We start from the raw sequence: 26,686 nt of genomic DNA on the forward strand, positions 1-26,686 counted from the left end.
GCTCAATCAACACAGTGTCGAGGGGGTGCACAAGGCCATCTGTGGTACTACAGGCGGCCACAGTAGCAGAATGTGATACTGACATCTGTCAGTGAATTCACAAGCAGCTCCAGTGGCACAGCAGGCAAGCTTCTCGCCTGCAAGTGGGGAGGACCAGGGTTCGGATCCCGAGCATAGACAGTAACTGCAAAACACACCCGAAAACAATTGCAATTCAGATAGTGTTTATTTTTCAGAATCTCCAGCGCGGGCAACTGAAGAGGCTCAGGCGAGCTAGCATCTCCTTCACAAGTTGATAGACCCAGATCAGTCAGGCTTCATAAGAGGCAGACAGACTTGCAACAACACCTGTAGGATCGGCCATATAATTGAAAAGGTCAACAAAACACACGCACCAGCCCTATTGGTCAGACAAGACGCTTAAAAAGCTTTTGACAAGGTGGAATGGGAATTTATGTTCCATACCATGCTCAAAATGGGATTTGGGAAGCCTTCATGGCCAAAATAGCTGCCAACTACTGCCAGCCTTCCCTATGCCTGCTAATTAACTGAGACCTGTCAGACCCAATAGCAGTAACGAGAGGAACAAAGCATGGCTGCCCTTTGTCCCCACTCTTATACGCCATCCACCTTTGTCCCCATTCTTATACGCCATCCACCTAGAGCCCTTATTGAGCATGATAAGAGATAGGAAAGATATAGAGGGAATCCCCTTCGGAGGTAAGGTGGCAGAGTTGTCCGATGACATGCTATTAATAACTAACACAGGGAACTCCCTCCAATAGATGAAGCCTTAGCCCAATTTGGGGAGGTGGCGGTTCTAAAAATAAACAAACAAATCGGAAATACTAAACCTCGCTGTACCGCCAGAAAGGGAAAATGAGTTCAAATCTAGCTTCCCATATTGTTGGGCCCCTAATGCATTAAAATACCTGGGAATCCACATCACTAAACTAATAAGCCAATTATTCACTGCCAATTATCCCCCTTCCTGACATCCATAAGAAAAATGCTGCACAGCTGGAACCCCCTGCTCATTTCCTGGATGGGCAGAATCAATGTTCTGAAAATGGTCCTCCCACCAAAGCTGCTGTGTATTTATGACCCACCCCATAAAAATCCCCATGCAATACTTTCGGTCAACTCATGAGGGCCTTCATCTGGAACTGCAAAAAAACAAGAATCTCAAAGTAATGACCAGGATCAAGGTTGGTATGGGAGAGCCAGACCCGATAGCCTATTATCACGCAGCTGAGATCAGTCATCAGTTACTGGTCTAGGGACGACTGTGAAAATAAAATGGAGAGAAATGGACAGTGCAGTGGTGGGGCGCCCCTAGAGGAGGTCCTGTGGCTGCCCAGGGTTGACATGCCCCATAACATGTACTGCAGTGAAATCGAATCCCAGGTGGGGAAATCATGTGACGCAATGGCAAAGAACTCCATGAAGACCACGTTCCGTCACCCCTCACACCGATCTTCAGGAATCCCCAATTCACGCCGGGTTTGACTGGGAAGGGATTTGGCAAATGGCAGGACGGGGGGCGCCATAAGATATGAGACATGTTCGAAGGAGGGGAGATAAAATCCTTCCCCCAGTGCAAACTGGACTTCGGGGTGGGGGAAAGGGAGAGATTCCACTAAGCCCAAATGAGGCATTGGCTACGGGACCGTAAAGTGAAAGAGGCAGCAACAAGAGTCCTGATCCCATTCAAGAAATTCATTACCACCAACACAGGAGACGAACACATAGTGGGGGCAATATACAGCATAATTAAAGAAGGGGGGGGGGGGACGGGACAAGCGATTCATGGCAAACTGCGAAAGAAACGGACCAACCAATAGAAGGGGAACAATGGGCAGGATTGTGGTCAACTATCCCCAAAAAAGCACAGTCATTAGAGATACAGGGAATCTGGCTAAAGATAATGAACCAATGGCACCTTACCCCTACGAAGCTGTCTACAATCTACTGTACTACATTCATGCTATGCTGGATAGAATGCGTACTGTACACGCAAGAAAATGGATTTAAACATTAAGAGCAGTCCAAGGTACTTCTCAGTGGCACTGCAGAGAGGGTGCTCTGAGTCACTATGCAAAAAACAGATGCCTATGGTGTTTACCAGACTCCGTTAGAGTAAGAATTAAAAATCCCAGTCAGAGAAACAGAGTGAGTGGTACAAAGTCCCACTCGCTCAAGAGTTGAAAAATCTAAACATCCAGAGTCCAGCAAAAGGGCTGGGGTCTCTCAGGGTAAAGGGTTTTAGCACAAACAGAAAATTCTCCCTAACCCTCGTCCCCTTCCAGACTAAGGGACAGGAGGATCTAATCCACTCCTGGATGAATTCCTTGTTCCAGTCATTCATACTTCTGGAGCGACCATCCGCATTTTGATAATTACATCCTGACCTATACTCAATGGTAAAATCAAACCCTTGGAGGCTGATAGACCATCGGAGCAGTTTAGAATTTTCCCCCTTCATTTGCATTAACCATCTCAAGGTTTGGTGGTCTGTCTGCATAAGGAAAGTAGAACCATACAAGTATGGCCTAAACTTCTTCAGAGAGCACACAATGGCAAAACTCACGTTCTATGGTTGCCCACCTTGTTTCTTGGTCCATCCGTTTTCTACTGATGAAGCAAATTGGGTGTTCCCTCCCTTGCTCATCCAGTTGGCTTAAGACTGCCCTTATCCCTGTATTAGATGCATCTGTCTGTAAAAAAAGGATTGGGTAAACTCAGGAGCTCTTAAGACTGGAGTTTTGCAGAGGGCCTTTTTCAGCCTTTCAAATGCCTTGGCACGCTCTTTATTCCATCTGACTGTATTTGGAAATGTTGGGGAAGAGATGACTGTTGGGTAAGAATTGATGTATTAACACTGTGTGAGACTACACAACACTTATCTGCGTGGTATTAGGTAACCCACTTTTTGGTATAGGTCTGTACTACCTAAGTTGGTAGTGTGACTGAGCAGCCAGGCCTATCTCAAGAGGGGTAAATGTGAGCTGTAGAGCCGTAGCAATGCAATTCGCAAATACAAGTAGTCAAGTAACACTTACACTCAAGGTTTCAGTTATAAATAGTTTATTTAACATCCATTTTTAAATGAGCGTTCTTTAAAAAGAGAAGGCTATGAACAATCAAATAAAATACTTTTCCAAAATCAGCATAAATTAGTGGATACTCTTTAGAGATGCATTTTACACACTTCCTACACCCAGAGGTGACTTCATTCACAAGGACAGTAATGGCATTTTTATATCACTAGTTATACTTTGCAGATTCTGAGGTTGCAGAAAGGAAGGAAAAAGGTTAAACAGGTTCTCAGGACATGTGAGTATACTTAAATCTTCCAATGAAGTCTAGACCAGCCTTTCACAGCAATAACAGTCTAAAAACAGGTTACCACCTATGAGGGACAGAAATATCAAAGTCAATGGACTAGAAGAGTCTTCAGGGAGCCAGGACAGCCAAAGTCAATTGGAGCACATTCTATGGAGCTGAGGCACTTCTTAGATAATAGTCTTGCACAAAGAGTTTTGTAGAAATTACTTGTAGGGTCACAAGTTGTTACCCTTGTGAAAAGCAGAGTTGGAATCAACTCCAACAAAAGTAGCCAATGCAAGTCTCAACTGAGAAGAGCACAGCTAAAGACAGAGGTAAGTACCCCTAGTCTAAACAGTACCTCTGGTTTGAAGAACAGCGGTCCAGCTGGATTCTGTCCTGATGCAGTAATGCTGATCCTGGGTTCCTGAGCCTCAGTCGTGGGGACACGAGGGAGGACGTCTGGAGGACTCCTGCGGCAGCAATTTGGAGGTCATCGGCAGCTACGGGCTCTCTTCGGATCAGTGGCACTTTGCACTTTGATGCCGTTTACTGTGTGGTTTCAGCGCACTGTAAACGGCACCACCACAGATCTCGGATACCGATTGGGCTTACTTCACTCCTTGAGTCCTGCATTCTGGTGAGGGGATTCGAGCTATGGTCGTAATGCTTCTGGAGGTTCCTTAGGAGACTCCTGGAGCTTCTGGTCGGATTGCAGACGTTGCCTTACTACAGATTTCTCAACCCCTGGCACTCGGTTCCTGCAGCAGCGAGTAAGTACAGCCAGTCAGGGAAGGTCGTCCAGTGGAGTTCGTCTCGGGATTAGTTGGTCCCACTAACCCAAGGGAAGAAGTCGTCACTTCCGGAGCTTCTCTTGTCAATCAGAAAAAGAGTTTCAGCACAGCAGCAGGGCTACACGGGGCAATTCAAAGGTCCAGGAGGATGCAGCAAGCTTCGTTCAGGGTTTCTTCGTCTGGTGTTTCTCCCAGTGGTCCACTCTGACTCTAGTCCCAAAACCCTCACCTTTTAAGCAGGTTTCTCCCATTCATGCACAGCCTAGGCTGTCACTCAAACAGCAGCGTGGCTTCCCTGAAAGGCCAGCCAGCCAGCCAATCGGGACTGGTTGCGTTCATGCACTCCTAGAGACAAAGGACAGGGGAGTTTCGGGCACCTCCCTCACATCCTGTCTCTCCAGACGCACTGGAGCCAGAGGCGGGTTTAAGGACTGAAGCCTGCCAAAGGCAAAACGAACAAAGGGCTTAAACCTGGCTTGGCGCGCAGAGTAAAACCCAAGAAAGGCCTCACAAACAGAAAATGACGAAAAAAGAAGACCGGGCCATTTTGAGAAAATGGTAGCCCATGGGTGCTATACTGCAGTTGAGGATTCCGCCTGCGGTAGAAAAGCACAATGGTTGGAAAATTAAAGCACTGCCACCAGCCATTTAAAGTAGTGAGGGTAACATACAAAATGTTACTTGAGAATGTAGGATAAGTGTCTACTAGGTATCCCCACAGTACTGCACATAAGATGGTATGTGCTGGACCTACAAAGAGAAAAGGTTAGTAAAGTCAATTTAACTTTACTATTCTTGGGAACAGTAGTTCACACAAGAAAAGGTATTTAAACCTTATGAGAAATCTAAAGGATTTCTCTGCGACACCGCACTAAAGGTGCGGTCACCATACAAAAAAGTAGATACCTATGGAATTTGTCAGACTCCAAAAACAGAGAAAACTGATCATTCAAATCAGGTCGAAACACATGAGAGTGAGAAAAAGATCTCTCTCACTCACTCCAGGGTTAAAATTAAAAAGCCCTAAAGTCCAGTAAAAGAGCTGGTGGTCTCTAAGTTTGAAAGATATTAGCACAGAAATGAGAATTCTCCCTAACACGGACATTCAGGGGAGAAGCTATATTCCCATAGTAGTGGGGGGTGGCCCAGTCCGGTACAGCTTGTACTTTACTAGGTAAGGGCCTAATCTCACCTCCTCTTTCCTCATGTCCAAGGTAGACCACTTTACTCTGACCAATTTGCCATTTGCTTGCCTTAATGGTGAGATGGGCATGTTCAAGAGTCGGTAACACATATCCAAGGTGATGATATTCTTCCCAAGTGGGGCTAAACATTGCAATGTTATCCAAGTATGCCATTCAGAAGTCCTCTAACCCATTCAGAACATGGTTCACCATCCTTTAGAATGTGGCAGGTGCATTCTTAGTCCAAAAGGCATGACCCTAAACAGGTACAAGCCTCCAGGGGTAGAAAATGCAGTTTTCTCCTTGGCATGGTCTGTCAGAGCTATTTGCCAATAGCCTGAGGTCAGGTCAAATGTACTGAGAAACTTGGCAGCTCCAAGGTTGTCCACCAGCTCATCTGTCCTGGGTAAAGGATGGGCATCAGTCTTAGTGACTGCATTCAGAGCCCTATAATCCATGCAGGATCTCGACTCTTTGGTTCCTGCCTTTGGCACTAGCACAACTGGACTAGCCCATGGACATGTAGATGGCTCAATAACCCAAGGTCAAGCATCTTGTTGACTTCTTCCATTATGTGAGTTCTGACATAAACAGACATTCTGTCGCCCCTGCGTTTGACAGGGAGACTAACCAGTGAGGATATCATGCTGTCCCCAAGGGGTCAAGCCTGGCGTCATAGAGAACAGAGAGGCAAACTGATTTAACAGAGCTTTGTACTCCTCTTGTTGCTGCAGAGTCATATCAGAAGAGAGTTTTGCTCCTTCTATGGTTTCATCTGAAGGGTGTCCCCTAAGGGGATCAGGAGAGATTCAATCTCCTCCTCCTCTTGATTAGAGGCTAGAAGGAAAGCTCATAGTTCTGGTCTGGCGACATAGGCCTTCAGGCTATTAGTGTGATAGACCCTAGGGACCTCATTGGGGTAGCCCAAGTCCACTAAATAATTTTGCGCTCTGAAATACTTGTTTATGACCGCAATATAAATAAAATATCATTCCATTTCATTTCAACTCTCCAAATTTGCCTACACCTTTGAAGGGACCTATCCATTTGTCCTGCAAGACCCTTTGTATTGTGGGAACCATAACCAAAACCATAACTAGAACTAGATGGTCTGGAGTAAACGCCACCATGCTAGCTTTCTTGACCAGCCTCCAAGTTTTCAGAAGCTTCAGTCATCAATTGTACCATCCTCTTCCTGAGATCTAGTACATAGTCAGTTACACAGATTAACTCTAAGGTTGGAGCACTCTCCAATCCTCCTTTGATCAGAGCCAAAGGGCCTCTGACGGGATGACAATAGAGGAGCTCAAAGGGACTGAAACCCACTCCAGCTGGAGGCACCTCTATAAGCAAGGAGAAGACATGGCAGTAGAAGGTCCCACTTTCTTCTCATGGGTTCTTCTAAAGCACCCATCATGCTCTTCATTGTACGGTTAAACCTCTCTCAAAACCCATTTGTTTGAGAGTATTAGGCAGTTGAGAACTTGTAAGTAACTCCACTGTTTTTTCACATGGCCTGCATGTAGTGGGACATACAATTTGACCCCCTGTCAGAGATTAATCTTAGGAAAACCTACCCTGGTAAAAATACCAAGTAGGGCCTTAGCCACTGCTTGAGCATCAACAGTTCTCATAGGTATGGCCTCATGGTACCTAGTAAAATGATCTACTACAACCAGTATACATCGGTTTCCTGAGGAGGTTGGAGGATCTAGGGGACCAACAATGTCAATACCCACCCTCTCAAAAGGAACTCCCACCACTGGGAGGGGCACTAAAGGTGCCACATTCTTGGAACCACTATTACCAGAAGTCTTGCAAGTGTGGCAGCTCCTACAATGTTTGTCAATATCTGCACCCATCATGGGCCAGTAAAAGTACAGTGAGAGTCTCTCTTTGGTCTTCTTGGAACTCAAGTGACCAGCCAGAGGGATCTCATGTGCTAGTTATAGGAACCTTGGTCTTATCTCCTGTGGTACTGCCAGTCTCCTCAAGTCCCCTGGGGTAGACTCTAGGCTCCATCCTCCCAGTAGGGTCTGTGTTTTCTTGGCTCTATCCCTTCCAGCTGGGAAGCTGTCTGCCGACGCAGACCTTCTAGAGGGACACTCTTTGTCCTCTGCTGAAATGTGCCCTAGAGGGTCCTTCTTCTGCAAGCAAAGTCTGCAGCTCAGGATGATATGATATATGGCATTTGTAACGCGCCTATACACAAGTGTTTCAAGGCGCGACGAGGCAGGGAGGGGGGAACAAAGGGGAGACAGACAATGATCCTACTAGGCCAGGTGTCATTCAGATCGTGCAAGTGCATGGGTAGAGGGGAAGGGAAAAGTGCAAGGAGAAAGGGAGAGGGGAAAGTGCAGTGCAGTACAGGGTTAGTAGAATACAAGATAAATAATAAGGGCCAGCTGGTGGCAAGTGCAAGGTAAGTGCAGACAAGTGCTGGGAAGGGGGGGCTGTAGGGATACAGACACAGTCCCACAGTGCAAGGGTTGCCAGGGAGGCAGTGCAAGGGGAGAGTGGCTGGGCCAAGGACCGAGATCGGTGAGTGGCACAGTTGCAGTTTCAGTAATTTAGCAGGGGAGACGGGGAGAGAAAGCAGAAGCAAAGAGGAAGGTTTTGAGGTGCTTCCGGAACCGGAGATGGTTCTCCACAAGGTGGTCTCTAGAATCCAGATCTTCCAAGCAGGGAAGGTTTTCCTCCAGTTATGTTTCAGCAGTTGCTGGTTCATCAGGAGTCTTTTCAACCACCAACTCAGTGGCAGGTGGGGGTCACTGGGGTGACCTGGGACTTTCCTCTGGGGGAAATCCTCTTCTTCAGAGCAGGTTTGGGTTTGAACCCCTTTTTTCTTCCCAGAGACCTGGTCTCTTTCTTCTTATGAGAAGTAGAAGGTTGGCCTGTCTGCGCGTTTGAGATGCTGGTTTGCTCCTTGATTTCAAATGGAGTCTCTCAAGCTTGCTTCTCTGGCCAATCATGTCGGCTCCTGTTTCTTTTTACTGGGAGGCCTGGGGGTACTGGAGATTACTCCTAAAGTTTTCAAGTCATTACCCAACAGGCCTTTCCCAGGTACTTCAGATTGCACAATAACAGGAATTCTTAGTCTTATTATTACACTGAATGAAGGCTGGCAAAATGGGGACCATTTGGATAGGGCCTCCAGCAAGTTTATTGGGACCTTTGGGTGTCTTAGCAACATCCCCGGTTTGAAAAAAACTTTAATCAACCACTGTAATGCTGTCCCCAGTGTGTCTAATGGCAGGAGTCTCCTGGCCATCGGCAAGTACACCGTCCTTGTAATATTATTTGGTGTTGTCAGGGATAGTATTGTAAACATCAATATTCTGTTGTTCCCACAGACCCAACAGCACTAAAGAAACTCTAGCTTGAACTCCAATGGGTTCTTCAGCTTGTAGGTGAAAGTGAGCACCTATCACTGGACCTTCTTCCTCAGGGATGAAGGCTAAGGAGACCGATTGGACCTAGTGGTTTACCTTTACATCTGGGACCCCCTTTAACATTGGTCACCAGACCCTCACACCACACATTTACCAAAGTTTTTCTGGAATGGGGGTTTCTGGTAACCTTCCTCTGGTTTGGCTCCAGATGATTCACTAGATCTGTATGACTTCCCTTGGTATTTACACTTATGGTTTTTGTGGCCCTCTTTGGATGGAGGAGGATTAGAATTTTCTGTACCTTCTTTCTTGTGCTTTTTCCCCCTCATCCTTTGCCCCAGAGTCCTTGTGAGTGGCCCTGTTGGCTACCCACAAGTCAGCAGCCTATGCTAGTCTCTTGGCATCAAGTTATTTGGCGTCAGCAAGATGCTGTCTCAGCTCAAGGGAGCAGGCATCAAAAGTATTTTCAAGTTAAAACACATTTCGAAGGGATTGTGTCCTCCGACGTATTCCTTATCTTAGATATCTCCGTCCAGCTCTGCTGGCCTCGGAAAATTTTTCTCTAGAGGGCGCTGCGCGTCGATGTCCTCCGAGTCGATGTCCCTCGACAGCCGCCGTATCGACGTCATCCTGCCCATAAAGGCCGCGCGCAGCGTCCGTTGCTCAGTTCCGTTTTTCCGCGCTTACTCAGTGCCTCGGAATACCGTTGCTCAGTTTTGTCAGGTTAATCCTATTTACCTCGAGTTATTCGATCCGTACTCGATGGCTTCTTCGTCGGAACCGACAACTCCTCGGTCCGGCTTCAAAAAATGCCGAGATTGTGGGAAAAAGTTGTCGCTGACTGACCCTCACAGAGTTTGTCTGTGGTGTTTGGGAGCTGAACACCATTGTTCGGAGTGCGAGGACTGTATGTCCATGACAGCTAAGGCCCTGAAGGAGCGTAGGGGAAAGCTGGAGAAAGGTAAGACTTTTAAAGCTGCTTCTTCCTCGACGAAGTCAAGACATTCGTCTCCTCGTCACCATTCGCGCTCCAGGTCTCGGAGTGGGTCCCATCACTCCTCGAGATCGAAGCACTCGAAGAGGAGACGTCGAAGATCCCCTTCTCTGTCTTCCTCTTCCTCTTCCTCTGTTTCTCCAAAGAGAATTCCTTGCCCAACGAAACATAGTTCCCGGGCTGAATGGGAGGAATTCCGCAAAAATATGATGTGCGTCTTCGAGAAAGCGGCCTCGACCCCCTCGAAGACTGCCGAGAGCGATGCTCTGGTCGAAAGACCCGAAGGTCAAAAATGCCACGAGTCGCAGTACCCGGCGAAGGAAACTTCTCGAGCGTGTCTCGAACCCTCGAGTAGGACTGTGACCTCAAAACCTTCTTCGAAGGTTCCGTCGACGCCGTCGACGCAGGTTCTGTCGACGCCGAGGTCGGTGTCTTCGACGCCGTTGTCGAAGGGACCTTCAACACACAGGTCTGTCGACTCAACGCCATCTTCGACACCGGCATCGACGCCAAGAAAAGTCACGGTTACGACACACCCAGAGACTATCCCCAGGTCCTCGGTGAGGATGGCGTTGAGATTGTCGAGCAGAATCCCAATTCTGTCGAGGTCATCGAGGCCTCCGCCTTTGTTTTCGATGCCACGCTCGAAGCCTTCGACGTCGGCATCGACGTTTTCGAGGCCGATTATGACAAGTTTGGCCCTCTGCCTTGGAGATGGGGTTTACACCCTTTATGAGTTCAGAACAATTGAGAACTATGTCCTCAATTATGGAAGAGGGTGAATTGTCTGAACAGGAAGACACATTTGAATTGCAGGGACCTGTAACCCCAATTAGAGAGGAGTTTTCCTCTGAAGAACGCAGGTTAAAGGATCTTCATTATTCCTTACATGAGGCAAGTGAGTTAGACACTTCCCCTGAGGTGGAGTTTGCTAGGCCAGACCCGGGGGAGTATGCTGAAACCCCCTATAGAGCCTTAATGGCCAGGATCACAGAGTTTATGGGGTGGTCTGCACCTTCACAGTCTTTCCAACAAGATGACCTCACGGATATTCTTGACAAAGGCCCACAGGAGGATCCTGTGGTGCCCTTTCATAAAGCTCTTCAGAGGAAGATTATGACGAACTGGGAAACCCCAGATGTCGTCCCGGCAGTAAATAAAAAACTGTCTACAAAATACAGGATATCTTCTACAGACCCAGAGTTTTTGTCAAAACACCCATCCCCAGAAAGTCTGGTGGTACAGGCAGCATCTTCTGCTGATGTCAAGACTGCTTACCCTACCGTCCCACAGGACAGGGACGATAAAAAATATGATGCTATGGCAAAGAAAGTTTTTTTCGGCATGTAGCATGGCGTTAAAATCTGTTAATGCTACTTGCACCCTTGCTAGATTCAGCCATACACTTTGGGAGTGTGCTTCTACAGCGACTGACTGCATCCCGGAGGGAGAAGAAAGGGAGGCGTTCCTGAATATCATACAGGACGGTAAAGACGCTATGTGCGAATCCCTCCAGACGGGCATTGATTCGGCTGACAGTATCAGCAGAGCAATGGCGGCAAGTACAACAACCAGGAGATTCGCTTGTTTGAGAGAGTCTGGTTTTGCCCCAGATGTGCAAGCCAGGCTCTTGAACATGCCATTCGATGGCTCTTCTTTGTTCGGGAAAAAGGCGGATGACAGTTTAGAGAAACTGCAAACCGTCAGACACCTTTTCGTCCTACAGGAACCTCTGCGAGGGGCAAGTCCTTTCGCTTCTACTCCGCATTCGGAAGAGGTAGAGGACGACCGGCTCAAAGGGGACAAAGAAGAACTACCCGAGGTGGACGGGGTAGATATTCAAAAGCCGCAGCAACAGCAGGTACCTCTTTACCATCGGCATCTGCATCAGCTGCCCCAAAACCACTCTGAGGACTTCCCTCACAGGAAACCTGTAGGAGGCAGGTTGACTCAACATCTGGCGGAATGGCAGGCTATCACGTCAGATGATTGGGCATTGGAAACAGTTGCCCAAGGTTACTGCCTGCCTTTCCTACGCATACCTCAGAGTCATCCACCGGGGATCAGCTCTCAGAAAGCTCCAGATCCGCTCCTCTTGCAGGAAATTTTTGACCTGCTAGAGAAAGATGCCATAGAACCGGTACCTGTAGCGGAGAGGAACAAGGGCTGGTACTCCCCTTACTTTCTCATTCCAAAGAAAGACGGAGGACTGAGACCCATCTTGGACTTGCGAGAATTGAACAAATTCCTCAGGAAAGACAAATTCAAGATGGTCACTCTTTCTCAGATCCTCCAGGCCCTTCAGTTCCAGGACTGGTTGGTATCTCTGGACCTTCAGGACGCTTATTTCCATGTGCTTATCCATCTCAAACACAGGAAATACCTGAGGTTCGCAATTGGCAACTCTCATTATCAATTTCGAGTGCTGCCATTTGGGCTGACCTCCGCCCCGAGGGTCTTAACCAAGTTAATGTCGGTAGTGGCGGCAAGTCTAAGGAGGGAAGGGATTCACGTCTACCCCTACCTGGACGATTGGTTGATCAGGGCTTTATCTTCGGAACAAGCTCAGATCCAGCTAAATCACGTGTGCCACTCCCTTCACAAACTGGGCTTCTCCCTCAATTTAAAGAAGTCACAAATGATACCATCGCAGAGACTCCAGTTCATGGGAGCGATCCTGGACACTTCCCTGGGAAAAGCCTCGCCACCAGAGGTGAGGGCTCAAGATATTCTACAGATGGTTGCCAAGTTCCAAGATGCCCAACGTCTCCCAGCCTTTGACTTTTTGAGGTTGCTAGGCCTCATGGCATCCTGCATTTTCCTAGTGCCAGAGGCTCGCCTGAGAATGAGAGCCCTCCAGTGGACACTGAGGACTCAGTGGTCACAATTACAATTCTCAGGGAGAATGACAGATCTTCTTCAGGTTCCCGACAGGGTGGCTCGAGACCTTCAGTGGTGGGCCTGTCAGGAGAACATTCTGAAAGGAGAACAATTTTGGCAACCCTGGCTGGAGATAACAGTAGTCACGGATGCCTCACTCACGGGGTGGGGAGCCCACGCCAACGACTTGACCATCAGCGGTCGTTGGTCTCCATTGGAGTCCAGACTACATATCAACCTGTTAGAGCTGAGAGCCATCAGACTTGCACTGAAGGCGTTCCTGCCAGCTGTACAAGGGAAAAATGTCCTGATAATGACGGACAACACGGTGGCCATGCATTACCTCAACAAAAGAGGAGGCGTAGGATCACTACCCCTGTGCAGAGAGGCGATGCAGCTCTGGTTTTGGGCAATCCAAGAAGGAATCTCTCTATCAGCAGTTCACCTAGCCGGAGAGAAGAACTTGACAGCGGACGCTCTGAGCAGGCAGAGCACAGTCTCCCACGAGTGGGAGCTAGCTCAGGAAGTCCTTCAAGAGATCTTCGCCCTTTGGGGAACCCCTCAGGTGGATCTGTTCGCCACCAGCCTCAACAGGAAATGCGATCTGTTCTGCTCAAGGGAATTTCCCCCGAGAGGAGCTCTGGGAGACGCGTTCATAGTGGACTGGGAGTTTCCGCTTCTGAACGCGTTCCCACCGGTCCCTGTCATTCCTCAAATGATCAGGAGCTTGAGAAGATTCCGGAGAACCATGATCCTAATTGCCCCGGATTTGGCCAGGAGAACGTGGTACCCGGACCTTCTAGACTTGTCCATCTGCCCTCCAATTCGACTTCGACTCAGAGAGAACCTACTCTCACAGAAGGGAGGTCAGGTTCTCCATCCAGACATCAAAACCCTCAACCTTCACGCTTGGCTTCTGAAAGGCTGAGGTACAAGGATTGGGACCTCCCTGATGATGTTATGGAGGTGTTGCTTTCGGCAAGGAGGCCAGCAACAAAGTCTTATACCGCTGCCGTTGGAACAGATTTTGCAGCTGGTGTAGAGAACAGAATATCGACCCCTTTTCATGTGGTACACCAATGGTTTTGTCCTTCTTACTATATTTGGCGAATTCAGGCCTTCAAGTTGGCACCATTAAGGGCTATCTATCAGCGCTATCCATCTTTAAGCGCACTGCGGAAGAACCATCCTATTTCAAGTTACCCTTGGTAATACAGTTTCTAAAGGGGTTAACCAATGTTTATCCCCCAAGACCATTCCAAGTTCCCCTATGGGATTTAAACGTGATACATCTCCCTAACACACAGCAGCATAGCGTAACAATCTACAGACACCTTTTGGGCAAACTAATGCTTTATAAGACCATTTCCTAACTAACAAACCTTTTTCCTTCCTAAAAGACTTTATCGTATGTGGTTTTCCTATTTAAATACAATTACCCTATACCTTTTGTCTTAACCAGAGTGTGCAGTCGTACTGATAATACAGTAGAACTGTCATTAGTGTAACAATTGTACCACAAGCAACTGCTTCTGAAGTAGTGGCCTTGGAAAAGTTTAATTATTCCTACGTGTGTTGGTTAATTGAACTAAATATTTTACTACCTTTCTTGTGTAAATATAATGAATGATATATTTTAATATAACAAATTAAGTGTAAGTGTTTCTTTGGACTAGTGTATTTACTGGATTCAGTGTACTTACCTAGAGCTTACATCTTCATCCTGTGATAAGCCTAACTGCTCTGCCACTCTACCAAGGTTCCTTGAGTAGTACAGACTTATACTAAGAGTTGGGGAACTCTATGTCAAGGGATCGTTTTATGAAGTCTTACGTCAAGTGGACTTTAGGAAAAATCCCCTAACATCTCTCAGTTCCTGATCCATTATCAGCTCAAATCGGTGATGCCTGATGTCATTTCGCCAGGTGCAATTTTCAGTATCTTCCTACTTCACCATAATAGCCTCCATCTGTTGCTACATGCAGTCCATTCTTTCTGTAAGGATTGCTTGTTCATGAGCCTGCTCCCCCAATGTTGTTTCCATTTCCTCTAGGCTACCACATTTTAATTTGTTTATTGCGCAGTCAATATATAGCAAGGATTTCCAGCCAGATGACTGGGAAGTATTCAAAGTATACTATAAAATATACCAATGTTTGAGAACTATAGTTTAGGGTAAGTAACTGTTTCCTTTTGAATGCTTTGTTCAGAAGGTGGCAAATGTTTTTCCTGTGAGGTATTAACGATTTTCTCTTGATTCTGCCCACAGATGTGGATTAACCCCTGCGCCCAGGTCATCTTTGACTCTGACCCTGCTCCTAAAGAGGCTACTGGCTCCACCGCGCTAGATATGATGTCACAGGCCATGATCCGGTATGGGAAGCACCTTTTGCAAATAGGGGGTAGTTAAACTGTACTGTCAATATGGCAGAGCAGTTGGGAGACATTAACTGTAAAGTGAGGATCTGTATCGAATAGAGAAGATGCCCCATCTATTATAGGAAGAATGTATATCTGCTAAACAAGAGTCAGCTGCCAGCATGTGTTACTGTCTCGCTCTCTCTTTCAGAGGAATGATGGATGAAGAAGGAAACCAGTTTGTCGCCTACTTTTTGCCTGGAGAAGAGACTATCCGGAAACGCAAGAGAGATGTGGACGAGGGCTTGGACTACATGGCTGATGATATGTATGTACATTTTGAGAGCGGAAAATGCACAGCCTTTGTTGCTGTCCACCGAAGTGTCTCTTGAAAAGTTCCTTTTCCTGACCGTATTTTCCTTTTCCAGATATGACTACAAGATAGCAAGGGAGTACAACTGGAACGTGAAAAACAAAGCCAGCAAAGGTTATGAAGAGAACTATTTCTTTATATTCAGAGAGGGTGACGGAGTGTACTACAATGAGCTGGAGACCAGGTGAGTGTTCATTCAAATGTACTAAAAGGTGGAGCATTGCCACGTGTCGCTATAAACTGGGGTCCTGAGCTATCCATAAGAAGCTGGTAATCCGGATCAGGCATGCGAGTCCGCATAAGAAGTTGAAGACAAAGCAAGGATTTAGTTGCTGTCATAGCAAGTGATATAGTTACTAAGGGTGTGGGGGATAACTGGCAAATTGGAGACTAGGTGAGGCGACCAAGAGAGGTCATGACTATTTGAAAACTAGGCAAAGGGTTCAGGGTCACCCAGCAAGCTACACACCAGATGTGAGATAACCTAGGTAGTTTTGAATCTGGTGTGTAGAACTAGGGCAACATAACATGCTAGAAGAGGGGTGATTGTTCCAGTTGATCTAATCTACAAAACAATTGAGGTGCCCATTGACACTATACATTGAAACATAACTTGGTTGTTGAAAGTCACTGTAACCTGATAGAGACCAGCTGGACTGGGGGAAGAGATCACCATTACAAAATGATTGAGGTTGCTGGTCACAAGAATCAAGTTGGCTGAGTTGGATGGGTTAATGCCATTGAGGAATGTCTGACTATATTGCTCGCAGTCTGCAGAGCACTTCCCTGGTGTTGGGACTGATTTTCTATACTCTAGCCTAGTGGACAGATGTATAGAAGTCCAACCTATCTTGTGACCGGTACAATTCTGGAAGCTGTAGCCAAACTTGTTCAAGGTAGCAAGGTGAGTGGTCTATGCGAAGTGTCAAGAGGTGGTGAGCTTGTAAGGGGTCCACAATGAGCGCACACAGTGAAATAGTCGGGGAACAGACTTGGACAAAACAGTATAAAAAAACGTCTTTACTTATGGACGGAAAACACAGTAAGAAATTACTACTAACAGGTAACATTATCACTCAAAACTAAAAATTAGATACATATATACAATGACTGCAATAGGACAAAATACATATATCAAACCCCTGAAAAGGAATGTACAGATTAGTATTAGCACTACTAGTCCACAGAGATTCAATCCTAACTTCAGAAGTCCACCCCCAAGGTGTATGGGGTCTTGTGCCTAAAGGTTCAACAAAGTTCCATACAGTTTTGTGAAGCTGGGAAAAATGAAGGTAGGGTCTCCGGGGGTCCAGTGGATAGCTCCAATTGTCACGGGCGAGTTAAACTAGCCAACAAACATGTTCCCAGCTATCTGAGTGCTTGTGTGAACAAGCGATGGCGAAGCCAAAGTAAGACAAACGTTTCTAAAAGTTACCAAACTTTTAAATGGGAGTAAAGGGGTTCAGGTAAGTATTGCTATAACTCATCCCCATACTCCGTTTCCTCACAGGACTTGGCTGATCGATTGAAGAAAGCCCAAGGTCGCTTTTCCCACCGTCATCCTCAGCCCTTGATTCCCAGGGGTTGCAGGTTCGAGCAGCACTCCGGTTGGTGTCTATTCCTGGTGCAAGGTCTCCCAGTTGAAGAATGCAGCAGACTAATCATATCATAACTCGATGCAGTGCCCCTCTCAGGACAGTAATGGACGCAGGTAAGCAGTTTTGGACAACAGCCACTGATGCACAGCGATGCAAAGGGATTCAGTTGCCGCAGTCAGACTTTCCCTCTTACCTTGGGTCCCCTTGAGGCTGGGACCACGCAATTTCACAGTGGTAAGTCTTGTTGCACAAGTTGAAGATCCCCCCCCCCCCCCCCAAGTTCCAGGCCTCAACTCAGAACAGCAATGTCTGCAGCACGGTAGCCCAAACTCAGAGCTGGTCATCCACAGGGTGCTCCTGGGGCACATGCAAAGGCTCTTCTTCGTAGGACTCCGAGCTGACATCAAGAATGGATGTTCCCTCCACTCCAAGGGTCACAGCCCCTTCCGCAGGACTGCTGGAGATCTTCCATAGGACTGGGCTCTACCAGGGCAGCAGCAGAAGTTGGCCGCCAAGCCTTCATCCGATGGGTCCACGGTCTCCTTGCACGTCTTGTAGCTGGACAGGAGTCTTGGCTCCTTCAGTTTCTTCCAGGATCTCTCCAGAGTGGGTGCAGGGGTCCTCTTCTTATCCTAAAAGCCAGGTAAGAGCAGCAGGTCCCACTAACCAATGACAGATCTGCCTCACACACCTACCCCAGCAGTGGTCCAGTCAAGACCACTGGCAGCAAAACTCATGCATGCCCCACTGAAATACTGGCACCAGTTTGTGGATTGGTACCAACAGTCCCAGCCCACTTCCTGGCAGGAAACACACAAAGCCCTCCGGTAGCCTGCCAAAAGCCTCTGCTTTGCCGGGCACTGAAAGTCCATATAAGGATTTTCCTGTCTTCACAGGCCAGGAAGATGGCTAAAAGACAAGATGGCCAAAGGACAAGCGGGAAACCTCATGGAATGGCCATGTTTGACCACTAGCCATAGTTGGTAGCCAAATGCGGTAAGGCCTAAACGAAATGCCCCAAAACAATTTCGAATGTTACTACTGCCACCAGCCTGTCTATTTAGCACGCCTAGAGTAACCAAAAATCTTCTGAGTGTTAGTCTAAGGTAAAACAAAAAGTGGACCCTATTGTACTGCATTGTAAGATGCATTGTACAATGATATAAAGTGACCACAAGTGATAACAAGTTACTAAAAGTAGTAACATAGTTTTTCTGTTGTCCTTGCTCTCCCTCCTTCCCAACTGGTTGGGAATGCCTGCATCCGCAGGCGGGCCGGCAAAGCTGGCTGAAAAAGATAGCTGTCACTTTAGGAGTTTTAGAAGGGGAAGGGCCTACGTCACGCGTGCGTCCCTCTGCGTGCCGGGCCCACACCTTACCCTCAGGTCTCCAACGGTCCACACCCAGTTCCTGTTTTTCCGGCTGCTGGGCGGATCGGAATTTTTTGCTACGCTGCGACTCCCTTTTCTGGCCGTTCCTTTGGCTGTCCATGCCTTTTCTCCTAGTGATTGGTTCTTTAATTTTTTTTTTCCGTTTGTGGTGCCTCCCTCTGTGTATGCTGTATGCGACAGGCTCCAAGCAGTGCATCTGTTGCAGAAGCATTTTGCAGCGGCCGATCCCCACCGTGCCTGCATCTGCTCTCTGGATATACATCACCTGATGAGTACCTGCATATTTTGCTGTGGAATTCACCTGAGGTCTCTGTGAATTTGCCTTCTCTCCATGTCCAAGCTGGGACCGGTACCGAAGGCGACCGAGGTCTTCGTTCTGAAACAGGAGGGAGGCAGATATCGGTAAGAGGGGGACTATACCTTCAGGTGAGGTACTAGTTTCGGCACCGGCTGTCGGTACCCAAGGGAAGACTGCCTCCTCAATTCCAGAGTCTTCACAGGACCGTTCGGTGAAAACCCCCTGCCTATTCACCTGAAAGTACCTCTCGGTGGGAAAGCCCTAGTACCTCCAGGTTGGAAAAGTGTTAGTACCTCCAGGTGGGAAAGGGTCACAGAAGACCTACACCATACCGGAAGAGTTATTTACTCAGGATAAAATAACAATGGTACCGGCAAAACCCTTGGTACACCGAACAGGCAAGGCTACGTGCAAAGAGGCTTGCGTCTCTGGGGTTGATGCAATCCATTCTGATTCCCCTGTACCAGACAAAGCCAAGTCGGCTTCTGCACATAAAACTTCTGGTACTTCAGTACTGAAAGAAAAGGTTTTACCCTCGGCTGCCGCAGTTAAGCTTGCAAGCTCCTTGGTACAGAGGAAATCTAATAAGTCCTCTCATAAGAGGCATAAGCACTCTCATTCAAGAGCTAGTCCGGTGCCGAATTCTCTGCGAAAACACAAACGGAAGAAATCTCCCGTGGCGTCTGTCTCGGGCTCGGTACCGGAGAGCCAGAAAGACAATTCAACTTTAATTTCTGACTCGGAATACTGACGCTTCAACATTTTTTATTGTTCCACCAGAACAATTGTTCAGCTCTCCTCCTCACAGGAGCTCCGACTCCTCACATTTTGCCTCAATTTTCTCCTCAGTCTGAGGACAATTTGGGCCAACTTGCACTGGGGCCATCGCAACATGCACCCCAACTGGTTCTAACCAACATTCAAGTGCCTAAACCAGTGGTGTTGAACATTTTCAATCCTAGCCAATCGCTTGATAGGGTTGATTCTTCTACTTCTCCTATCACAAATGGCAAACGGCATCACTAACACTGTGCTAGAAACTATGCTTTCTGAGCCCTTCCTCGAAGTGTTGGCTCAATGCATCAAAGCCAAAATGTCACCAGTACTACTGCAGGGATCGGTTCCAGTTGACCCTACTCCCGACCCTTTAATGGTACCAGTGGACAATGTGGACCCTGTTCCTCCACCCAAAAAGCAGAAAATATTAAAGGACACAGACTCCGATTCAGAGGTGGACGCCACTCATTCAACCTCTAAAGTGTTCCATGACATTGTCACTAAAGCCATGCAGGCTCTTGAAATCCTCCCAAAGAATAAGCCTGAAATGGATGGTGTTTTTGGGAAACGGCCATCACAGCAGTCTAGGGTTCCTCTGCCCATGGAATGGTCTGTAATGGAGCAAGCTCTAGATCGTTGGGGAAAACCTCATTCCGATCCCCACATTTCCAAGGCCCTAGATAATAAATACAAGGTACCCAAGGATGAACCCTTCATTCTCATGGGGAATCTTCCAGCTCAATCAACAATAGTCTCTGGTGCCCTGGGCACAAAGGGTAAAGGCCCTTTTCTTTCTCCATCTCCAGTGGTGGACAAAAATGCAAAAGCATTGGAGACCCAAGGTAAGAAGTCTTACACCACCTCTACCTTAGAACTAAGGCAGATTAACACTGCTACAGTTCTGGCAGGATTTAATATCCTTAACTGGGAGAGTCTAGACTGCTTCACCGACATGCTACCTCAGGAAGCCGCATATGAGTTCTCTTTCTGGATCTCTGAAGGCAGAGAAGCTGCTATACAACAGCTTCAAGTCGTTAAACACCTAACTGATACAACTGCAAGGGCAGATACACGCATATCTGTCTGCCTCCTACCTTCATCAGGATATCCAGGAGAAGGTGCTTGACCTTCCATTCAATGGCAAGACGTTGTTTGACCCATTTACAGATGAGGTCCTACAGACATGTTAAAGGTATTGATATTGCGCACCGTCACCAACGAGTTGGTCTCGCGGCTCTGTAACAAGAAGGCGGGGGAAGGAGTTAGGTTAGTCAGGTGACGAGGGAGAGTGAGAAGAGTGGTGTGCTGTTGGCGACTTCAGTTCGGTTTTCACCGTACGCTGAGCTTTGCTGTAAGTATCGAATCGGGACGAGACCTTGTGTGCTGTTGATGCATTTTATGTGCTTTGTTGTTGCAGTGTGGTGAAGTGTGTGCAGTTTGCTGGGCGAGAGATGGTTGTGTGGGTTTTCAGGTGAGTTAGGTAAGCAGAGATTTGAAGTTAGGTTAGTGGGTTGTATATCCTGGTTCTAGCCGATCTTGGCATTCTTGTGGGTACGCTTAGTAGCAGGTTGCGTTTCTTGGTCATCTGGCCGTTAGATTATATGTCACGGTGCGTTCCTGGTTGTATTGTATGGATCTTGGGTTGGTGGGGCTGGTTAGGTCTAGTCTTCCCATTATGGTATTGGTGATGTGGATTGGCTGCCACCTATGTTCCCTTGCTGTCTATATTGATGGTGGTCTGCTGGGCTTGGGCCTAATTTGTGCCAGGGTACTATTGGTGAATCGTCTTTGATGTTCCGTCTTGGTCTAACACTATATTCGGTCCTTAGTGTCGTCCTGTTGTGGCTAACTCTCAATTTGTGGTTTGATACGTCGTAGAATGTCTTCCTTGGATTCTGTATGTAGTTGATAGATTGTTGGGGTCCGGCATCAGTGTCTTCACATATCATTGTTAGCAGCTATGTGTGTGCCCAGGGGGCATTTTCTAGTTATGCAGTGAAGAGCCACAATTATAATGTAAGGACCGTAATGTAAGGCCAGTGTCAGAGCAGCTAAAACGTTCAGCTCCATCTTGGTGAAACAACCATATCACCAAAACCTCATGGCATTTAAACCATGTACACAAGGCAACAGTGGTTCCTCCACTTCTGCTAAATCATACTGCTCTTCCAAGAAGAGACGGTATAGACCCAAGAATAAATCAAGCCCCCTTTTCTGCCTCTAATTCTGTTCAGGAGCAGAAGGAGTCTATTTGACTTTCCTCCGGGCATGTACTTACCTTCCACTCCAACCATCATTCAGGAGCATACATCCCTGGTAGCAGAAAGGCTTTCCAACTTCCTCCCTTTTTGGAAAACCATTACTCGAGGGGAACGGGTTCTAAATGTTATTCAACCACCTTGCCCTTTTGGCTACTCCGCCTTCCTCTCCTCCAGAGCTCCAAAAATCATCCCTGGAGCTCTTGGAAGAGATAAAAAAACTCCTTCTAGGAGCAATAGAGTTGGTTCCCCAAGAGAAAATAGGTTGGGGATTTTACTCGCGTTACTTCTTGATTCCAACGAAATCCGGCGCGATCCGTCCAATTCTGGACCTTTCAGACTCAACCAATTTCTGTCTCTGAATACTTTCCATATGATAACCATCCCTCAGATTCTGGCTACCCTAAATCCAAATGATTGGAGGGCATTGATAGACCTACAGGGTGCGTATTTTCACATCCCCATATACTAACTTGGTCCGTTTCTGAGATTCACAGTAGGAAAGTCTCACTACCAGTTCACATGTCTACTCTTCCGGCTAAATTCTGCCCCCAGGGTTTCCACAAAGGGTCTGGGGTCAGTGGCAGCCTTCCTTTGGTTGCAGACAGTCCATTTATATCCCCACGTAGACAACTGGCGTCTCAAAGCCCAGTCTCTGAAGGTATTGCTTCAAAGGTTGCAAATGACTTGCCATACTTTGCTCAACCTGGGGTTCTCCATAAATGTGACAAAATACCAGCTCAGTTCCTCACAAAGGATCCAATTCTTAGGAGCGGTTATAAACACTACTCTGCACAAAGTTTTTCCACCCTTGGAATGAGTGTAAGCCATTCAACAAACCATTGTTCGGGTTCTCCACTCACCAGTCATTAACAGCTTGGTTGTTTCCAAGGCTCTTGGGCCTCATGGTCTCTTGCATAAACCTAGTTCCCTTTGCAAGGATCCATAGGAGAACAACCCAGTGGCATCTTGCTCGCAACTGGAATCTGCTCTCGGATCCTCAGGAAACAAAGATCCAAATTCCAGGCCAAGTCCAAGACTCTTTGTGCTGGTGGAACTCAGACTATAACGGGATCTCCCTTTCAACCTCCCCCTCACCAAATAGTCATAACTGACTCTTCAGAGTATGGTTGGGGAGCCCATTGTCAAAGCTTAACAGCTCAGCCTTTGGTCCTCTCAGGAAAGAATGGACCATATAAATGTCCTGGAACTAAGAGCCAGATTTTGCGCTCAAGAATCTTTTCTTCCCTCACTTCAAGGAAAGGTGGTGATAATTCAAACAGACAATACCATTTCAATGTAGCATAGCAGAACAAATTTGGTATTGGGCCATTCAAAATCACATTATCTTGTTGGTGTCCCATCTCGAGGTAAAAAAGAACGTCATGGCGAACAAACTAAGCAGGTTCCATCAGTAGAACACATGATTTCAGAAGTGGGGCCATCCATCAGTAGACCTCTTTGCCAATCAACACAACACTCTTTATCCGCAATTTGCGCTCAGGCAAGCTCAGAGTCCTCTGTCCCTGTGAGATACTGTACATCTGGATTGGTCCATTCTAGCACTTTATGCCTTCCCACCCCTTCCATTGATTCACAAACCTTTGCTGACATTCAAAATGTCACACAACCTGACAATTATTCTAGTAGCCTCGTACTGGCCTCGCCATATATGATTTCCAGATCTTCTGGAGTTAGCTGGGTATCCCTTCTTAGATCTTCCACTTTCGAGAGATCTTTTGACTCAACAGAAGGGGCAGGTTCTTCACCCCTCCCCTCAATTGCTCAACAAGAAGGCTTGGTTCCTGAGAAGCTAGCCTTCTCGCATTTGCATTTGTCAGAACAAAACATTGCTATTATGTCGGCCTCCAGGAAATCCTCCACTAAGAAGCAATATCGTCGCAAATGGTTACGTTTCTGTCACTCGGTCTTAGAACAGAACCTTAACCCTCTAAAGGCCTCCATTGATAACGTCATGTCCTTCATGTCTTATCTTGTTTCTACCGGTGTCAAGGTAGACGCGTGCAAACATTACTTATCAGCTATCGGTGCTTACCTAAATGGAGAGCACACGTTTTTTACTCTTTCCAACGAGGCCATTAAAAGGCACTTTGAGGGCCTTTTACGTTTACATCCCCCCTATTTGTGAACCTCCACCTCAGTGGGATCTCAACGTGGTTTTAGTGGCCCTAATGAAAAAACCATTTGAACCTATGGCTTCATGCGATTTAGAATTCATAACTTGGAAATCAGCCTTCTTAGTGGCCATTACTTTGGCTAGAAGAATTGGGGAGCTCCAAGCTCTTTCTTCTAAGGAACCATATATTGTGTTCCATAAAGAGAAAGTTGTCTTGCGTATGGTTCCCTCCTTTCTGCCTAAGGTGGTTTCTGATTTTCACTTAAACCAGGAAATCTGCTTTCTCGTTTTTCTTCCTAGACCGCTTGCGTCTGCGGCAGAAGAGAAATTGCATAATCTAGATGTAGTAAGAACTTTAAAATTCTACCTTTTTTAAAGGACCAAGCCATTTAGAAAAGCAGATCAGCTCTTTGTTACCTATGTTGGTCCTTCTCCTGGCAATAAAGCAGCAAAGGCTTCTATTGCCAGATGATTGTCTCCTGTCTCTCCAAGGCTTCCAACTCGAAAGGACACGCGACTCCGCTGAGACTTCGGGCTCATTCTACTAGAGCCAAGGCAGCATCTGTAGCCCTTTACCAGGCACGTTTCCCATTGTAGACCTCTGTAAAGCAGCTACCTGGGCTACCCCCCTTGCCTTTAGCAAGCACTATGCTATGGACACATCATCCAGAAATGATGCAAAATTCGGCCAAGGGGTTCTCCGCAGCATGTTTGCCTGCATCCTGTACATGCTGTCACCTCCACCCTTGCTTATTCAAAGGCTTTTTAGTCTGGCCCCAACCAGTTGGGAAGGAGGGAGAGCCAGGACAATAGAAAAATGAATAATTACCTTCATGGTGATTCAGGTTCTCTTAGTCCAGGCTCTCCCTCTTTCACAACACCCACCCAGCCACCACCTGCAGTGCGCATGTACTTAAAATTCTACATCTTCGGCGAAACCATAGGAACTGGGTGTGGACCATTGGTCACGTGAGGGTAAGGTGTGGACCTGGCGTGCGGAGGGAAGCATGCGTGACGTAGGCCCTTCCTCTTCTAAAATTCAAGTAACAGCTTTTCCGGCCCTCTTGCGGATGCAGGCGTTCCCAACCAGTTGTCAAGGATGGAGAGCCTGGACTAAGAGAACCTGAATCACCATGAAGTACATTTTTCATAACTAGACAAAGGGGAACAATGTTTCCCAGTACTGACAGCCTGAAGGACATGTCTGTTTCCCCATAACAGATGAGAAAAAGCCAGTGTAGTGAAGCTTAAGGCTTCACTGCACTGTAAAAAGAACAGGTCAGATAGAAAAATTAACACAAGGTTTGGGGGCCCATAGAAACGGAAGGAAAGGTGCAGTAAAGAGGAATTTTTCCTAACACCTGGAAGCCCGGGGTCACAAAAAGTTGCGAACAAAAGCATGCTGTGCTATGCTCTGGGCTTCCGGGTACATGTTCTGCAGAGCGCAAAAGGAACCCAAAATGCAGGACACTGGAGGCCTGAGCCCACTGCAGGTAAGTGGGAATGGGTAGGGGGCGGGTTGAGAGATGCAAAGGCTGCCATCTAGCGGGTGAGGGTCTGGGTGGGGGGAGGCCCGTCAAGGAAAGGGAGAGGGCCACGCACAAAAGGTTGCACCTGCGGGATTGCAACCTTTTGCACATCGTGGAGAAGCCAACACAAACACTTTGTTCAAACCAAAGGTACTGAGGGGAAAAAGGTATTGCTTACCTGATTCGAATAAGTGGCTCCAGAGCGTTGGAGTGCACGTAGAGGTGCCCAGAGCAACCCCCTCTTACCTCTGGCCCATGCCGCTGCTTGTGTCCCCTTCTCAAGTCTGTTTTTAGGTCTCCTTTTTAGTTGCTAACTTGCTACTTCAATAACTTTGGAGACTTGAAGAAATCTAGAGGAACTCTTCATAATTTGCTGTTTGTCAAGACTTCAAGCCCTCTCCGAACTGCCTCTAGCTAGGGTTGTGTTTTTGGACTTAAAAGACTTGCCAGGTGAAGAAACTGTCTCTAGATCCTTGAACTAAGCTCATGTGTTGCACTAACCACTTATTCTCCAGCATGGGGTCTGGCATGGATTCCCATGCTCATGACTATTCCCTGTCGTCAGGCTGGGAATCCTCTGTAAAAGAAAAAACTGTTTCACTTTCATTTTAAAACTGTATTTCTCCTCTAAACCAAACACTGTTCTCTGGGTCATACTGCCCCCATCCAATGACAGTCCTCTTCCTAAGTCCCGCCTCTGGGAGCCATCTTGAGATTGTTACCGTACGCTTCGGTGTTGGGAGTCATCGAGTTTGCTCTGCAAGTTATTTGTAGGTTCTTTTCATGTTTTTCGACGAGAAAAGTTACATTTTTGTTCCAAAGAGCCTGTGTGCTCTTTTCCTCATCTGCCGGCAACGGGGATCCGTTGTCGTGAAGGTTCGTGCCCCTCAAGGGCGAAGATACATCGAAGATTCTAGAAGGCCATCTTGGGCCTACTTCGCGCCCTCTGACCATGTCGGAGGAGGAGGGAAGGTCGCTCTTGGGGCCCAGCACCAAATGCGGCCTACGGGAATGTGTGTAGAAAAGCACCTACAATGCCTCTACTGCCTACACTCGGACCATAAGGCGGTTGAGTGCGAGATATGCCAAGATTTTACAAAGACGACAACGAAAGACAGGCATAGTATGCTGGCAGCATGGCTGAACTCGAACAAGGCCTGTGACCCGTGCTGCGAGCAGGGTCGCGCCTCGTCTAGGACTGGCCAGTCTGAGGAGCGGTCTTCTCTGTGAGGTGGCCCCATCCGTGGGGGTCCAAGATCTGCAATTCCGAGTCCACCGGGCTAGCCGCTGATGCAGGTCCAAGTTGGATGGGGCACGATCGACATCGCCTCCTGCCTCCATAGCCAGCCTACCATCAAGCTCCTCATCAAAGAGAAAGTCATCCACCCCGGCAAAGC

The 26,686-nt window shown here is 47.4% G+C and overlaps 1 protein-coding gene across 1 annotated transcript in view; it reads left to right on the plus strand.

Annotated features, from left to right (window-relative positions):
- PAF1 (PAF1 homolog, Paf1/RNA polymerase II complex component) overlaps window positions 1-26,686 on the plus strand; it is a 391,339-nt gene that overhangs the window by 259,709 nt on the left and 104,944 nt on the right. Inside the window, exons 9-11 of the mRNA XM_069644251.1 lie at window positions 14,841-14,944; window positions 15,141-15,257; window positions 15,358-15,486. Of these exons, the coding sequence (XP_069500352.1) occupies window positions 14,841-14,944; window positions 15,141-15,257; window positions 15,358-15,486 (350 nt within the window). The remainder of the gene's footprint in view (window positions 1-14,840; window positions 14,945-15,140; window positions 15,258-15,357; window positions 15,487-26,686) is intronic.

This window comes from Ambystoma mexicanum, chromosome 2p (assembly GCF_040938575.1).
Source record: "Ambystoma mexicanum isolate Mex_15411 chromosome 2p, UKY_AmexF1_1, whole genome shotgun sequence".
Lineage (NCBI taxonomy): Eukaryota > Metazoa > Chordata > Amphibia > Caudata > Ambystomatidae > Ambystoma > Ambystoma mexicanum.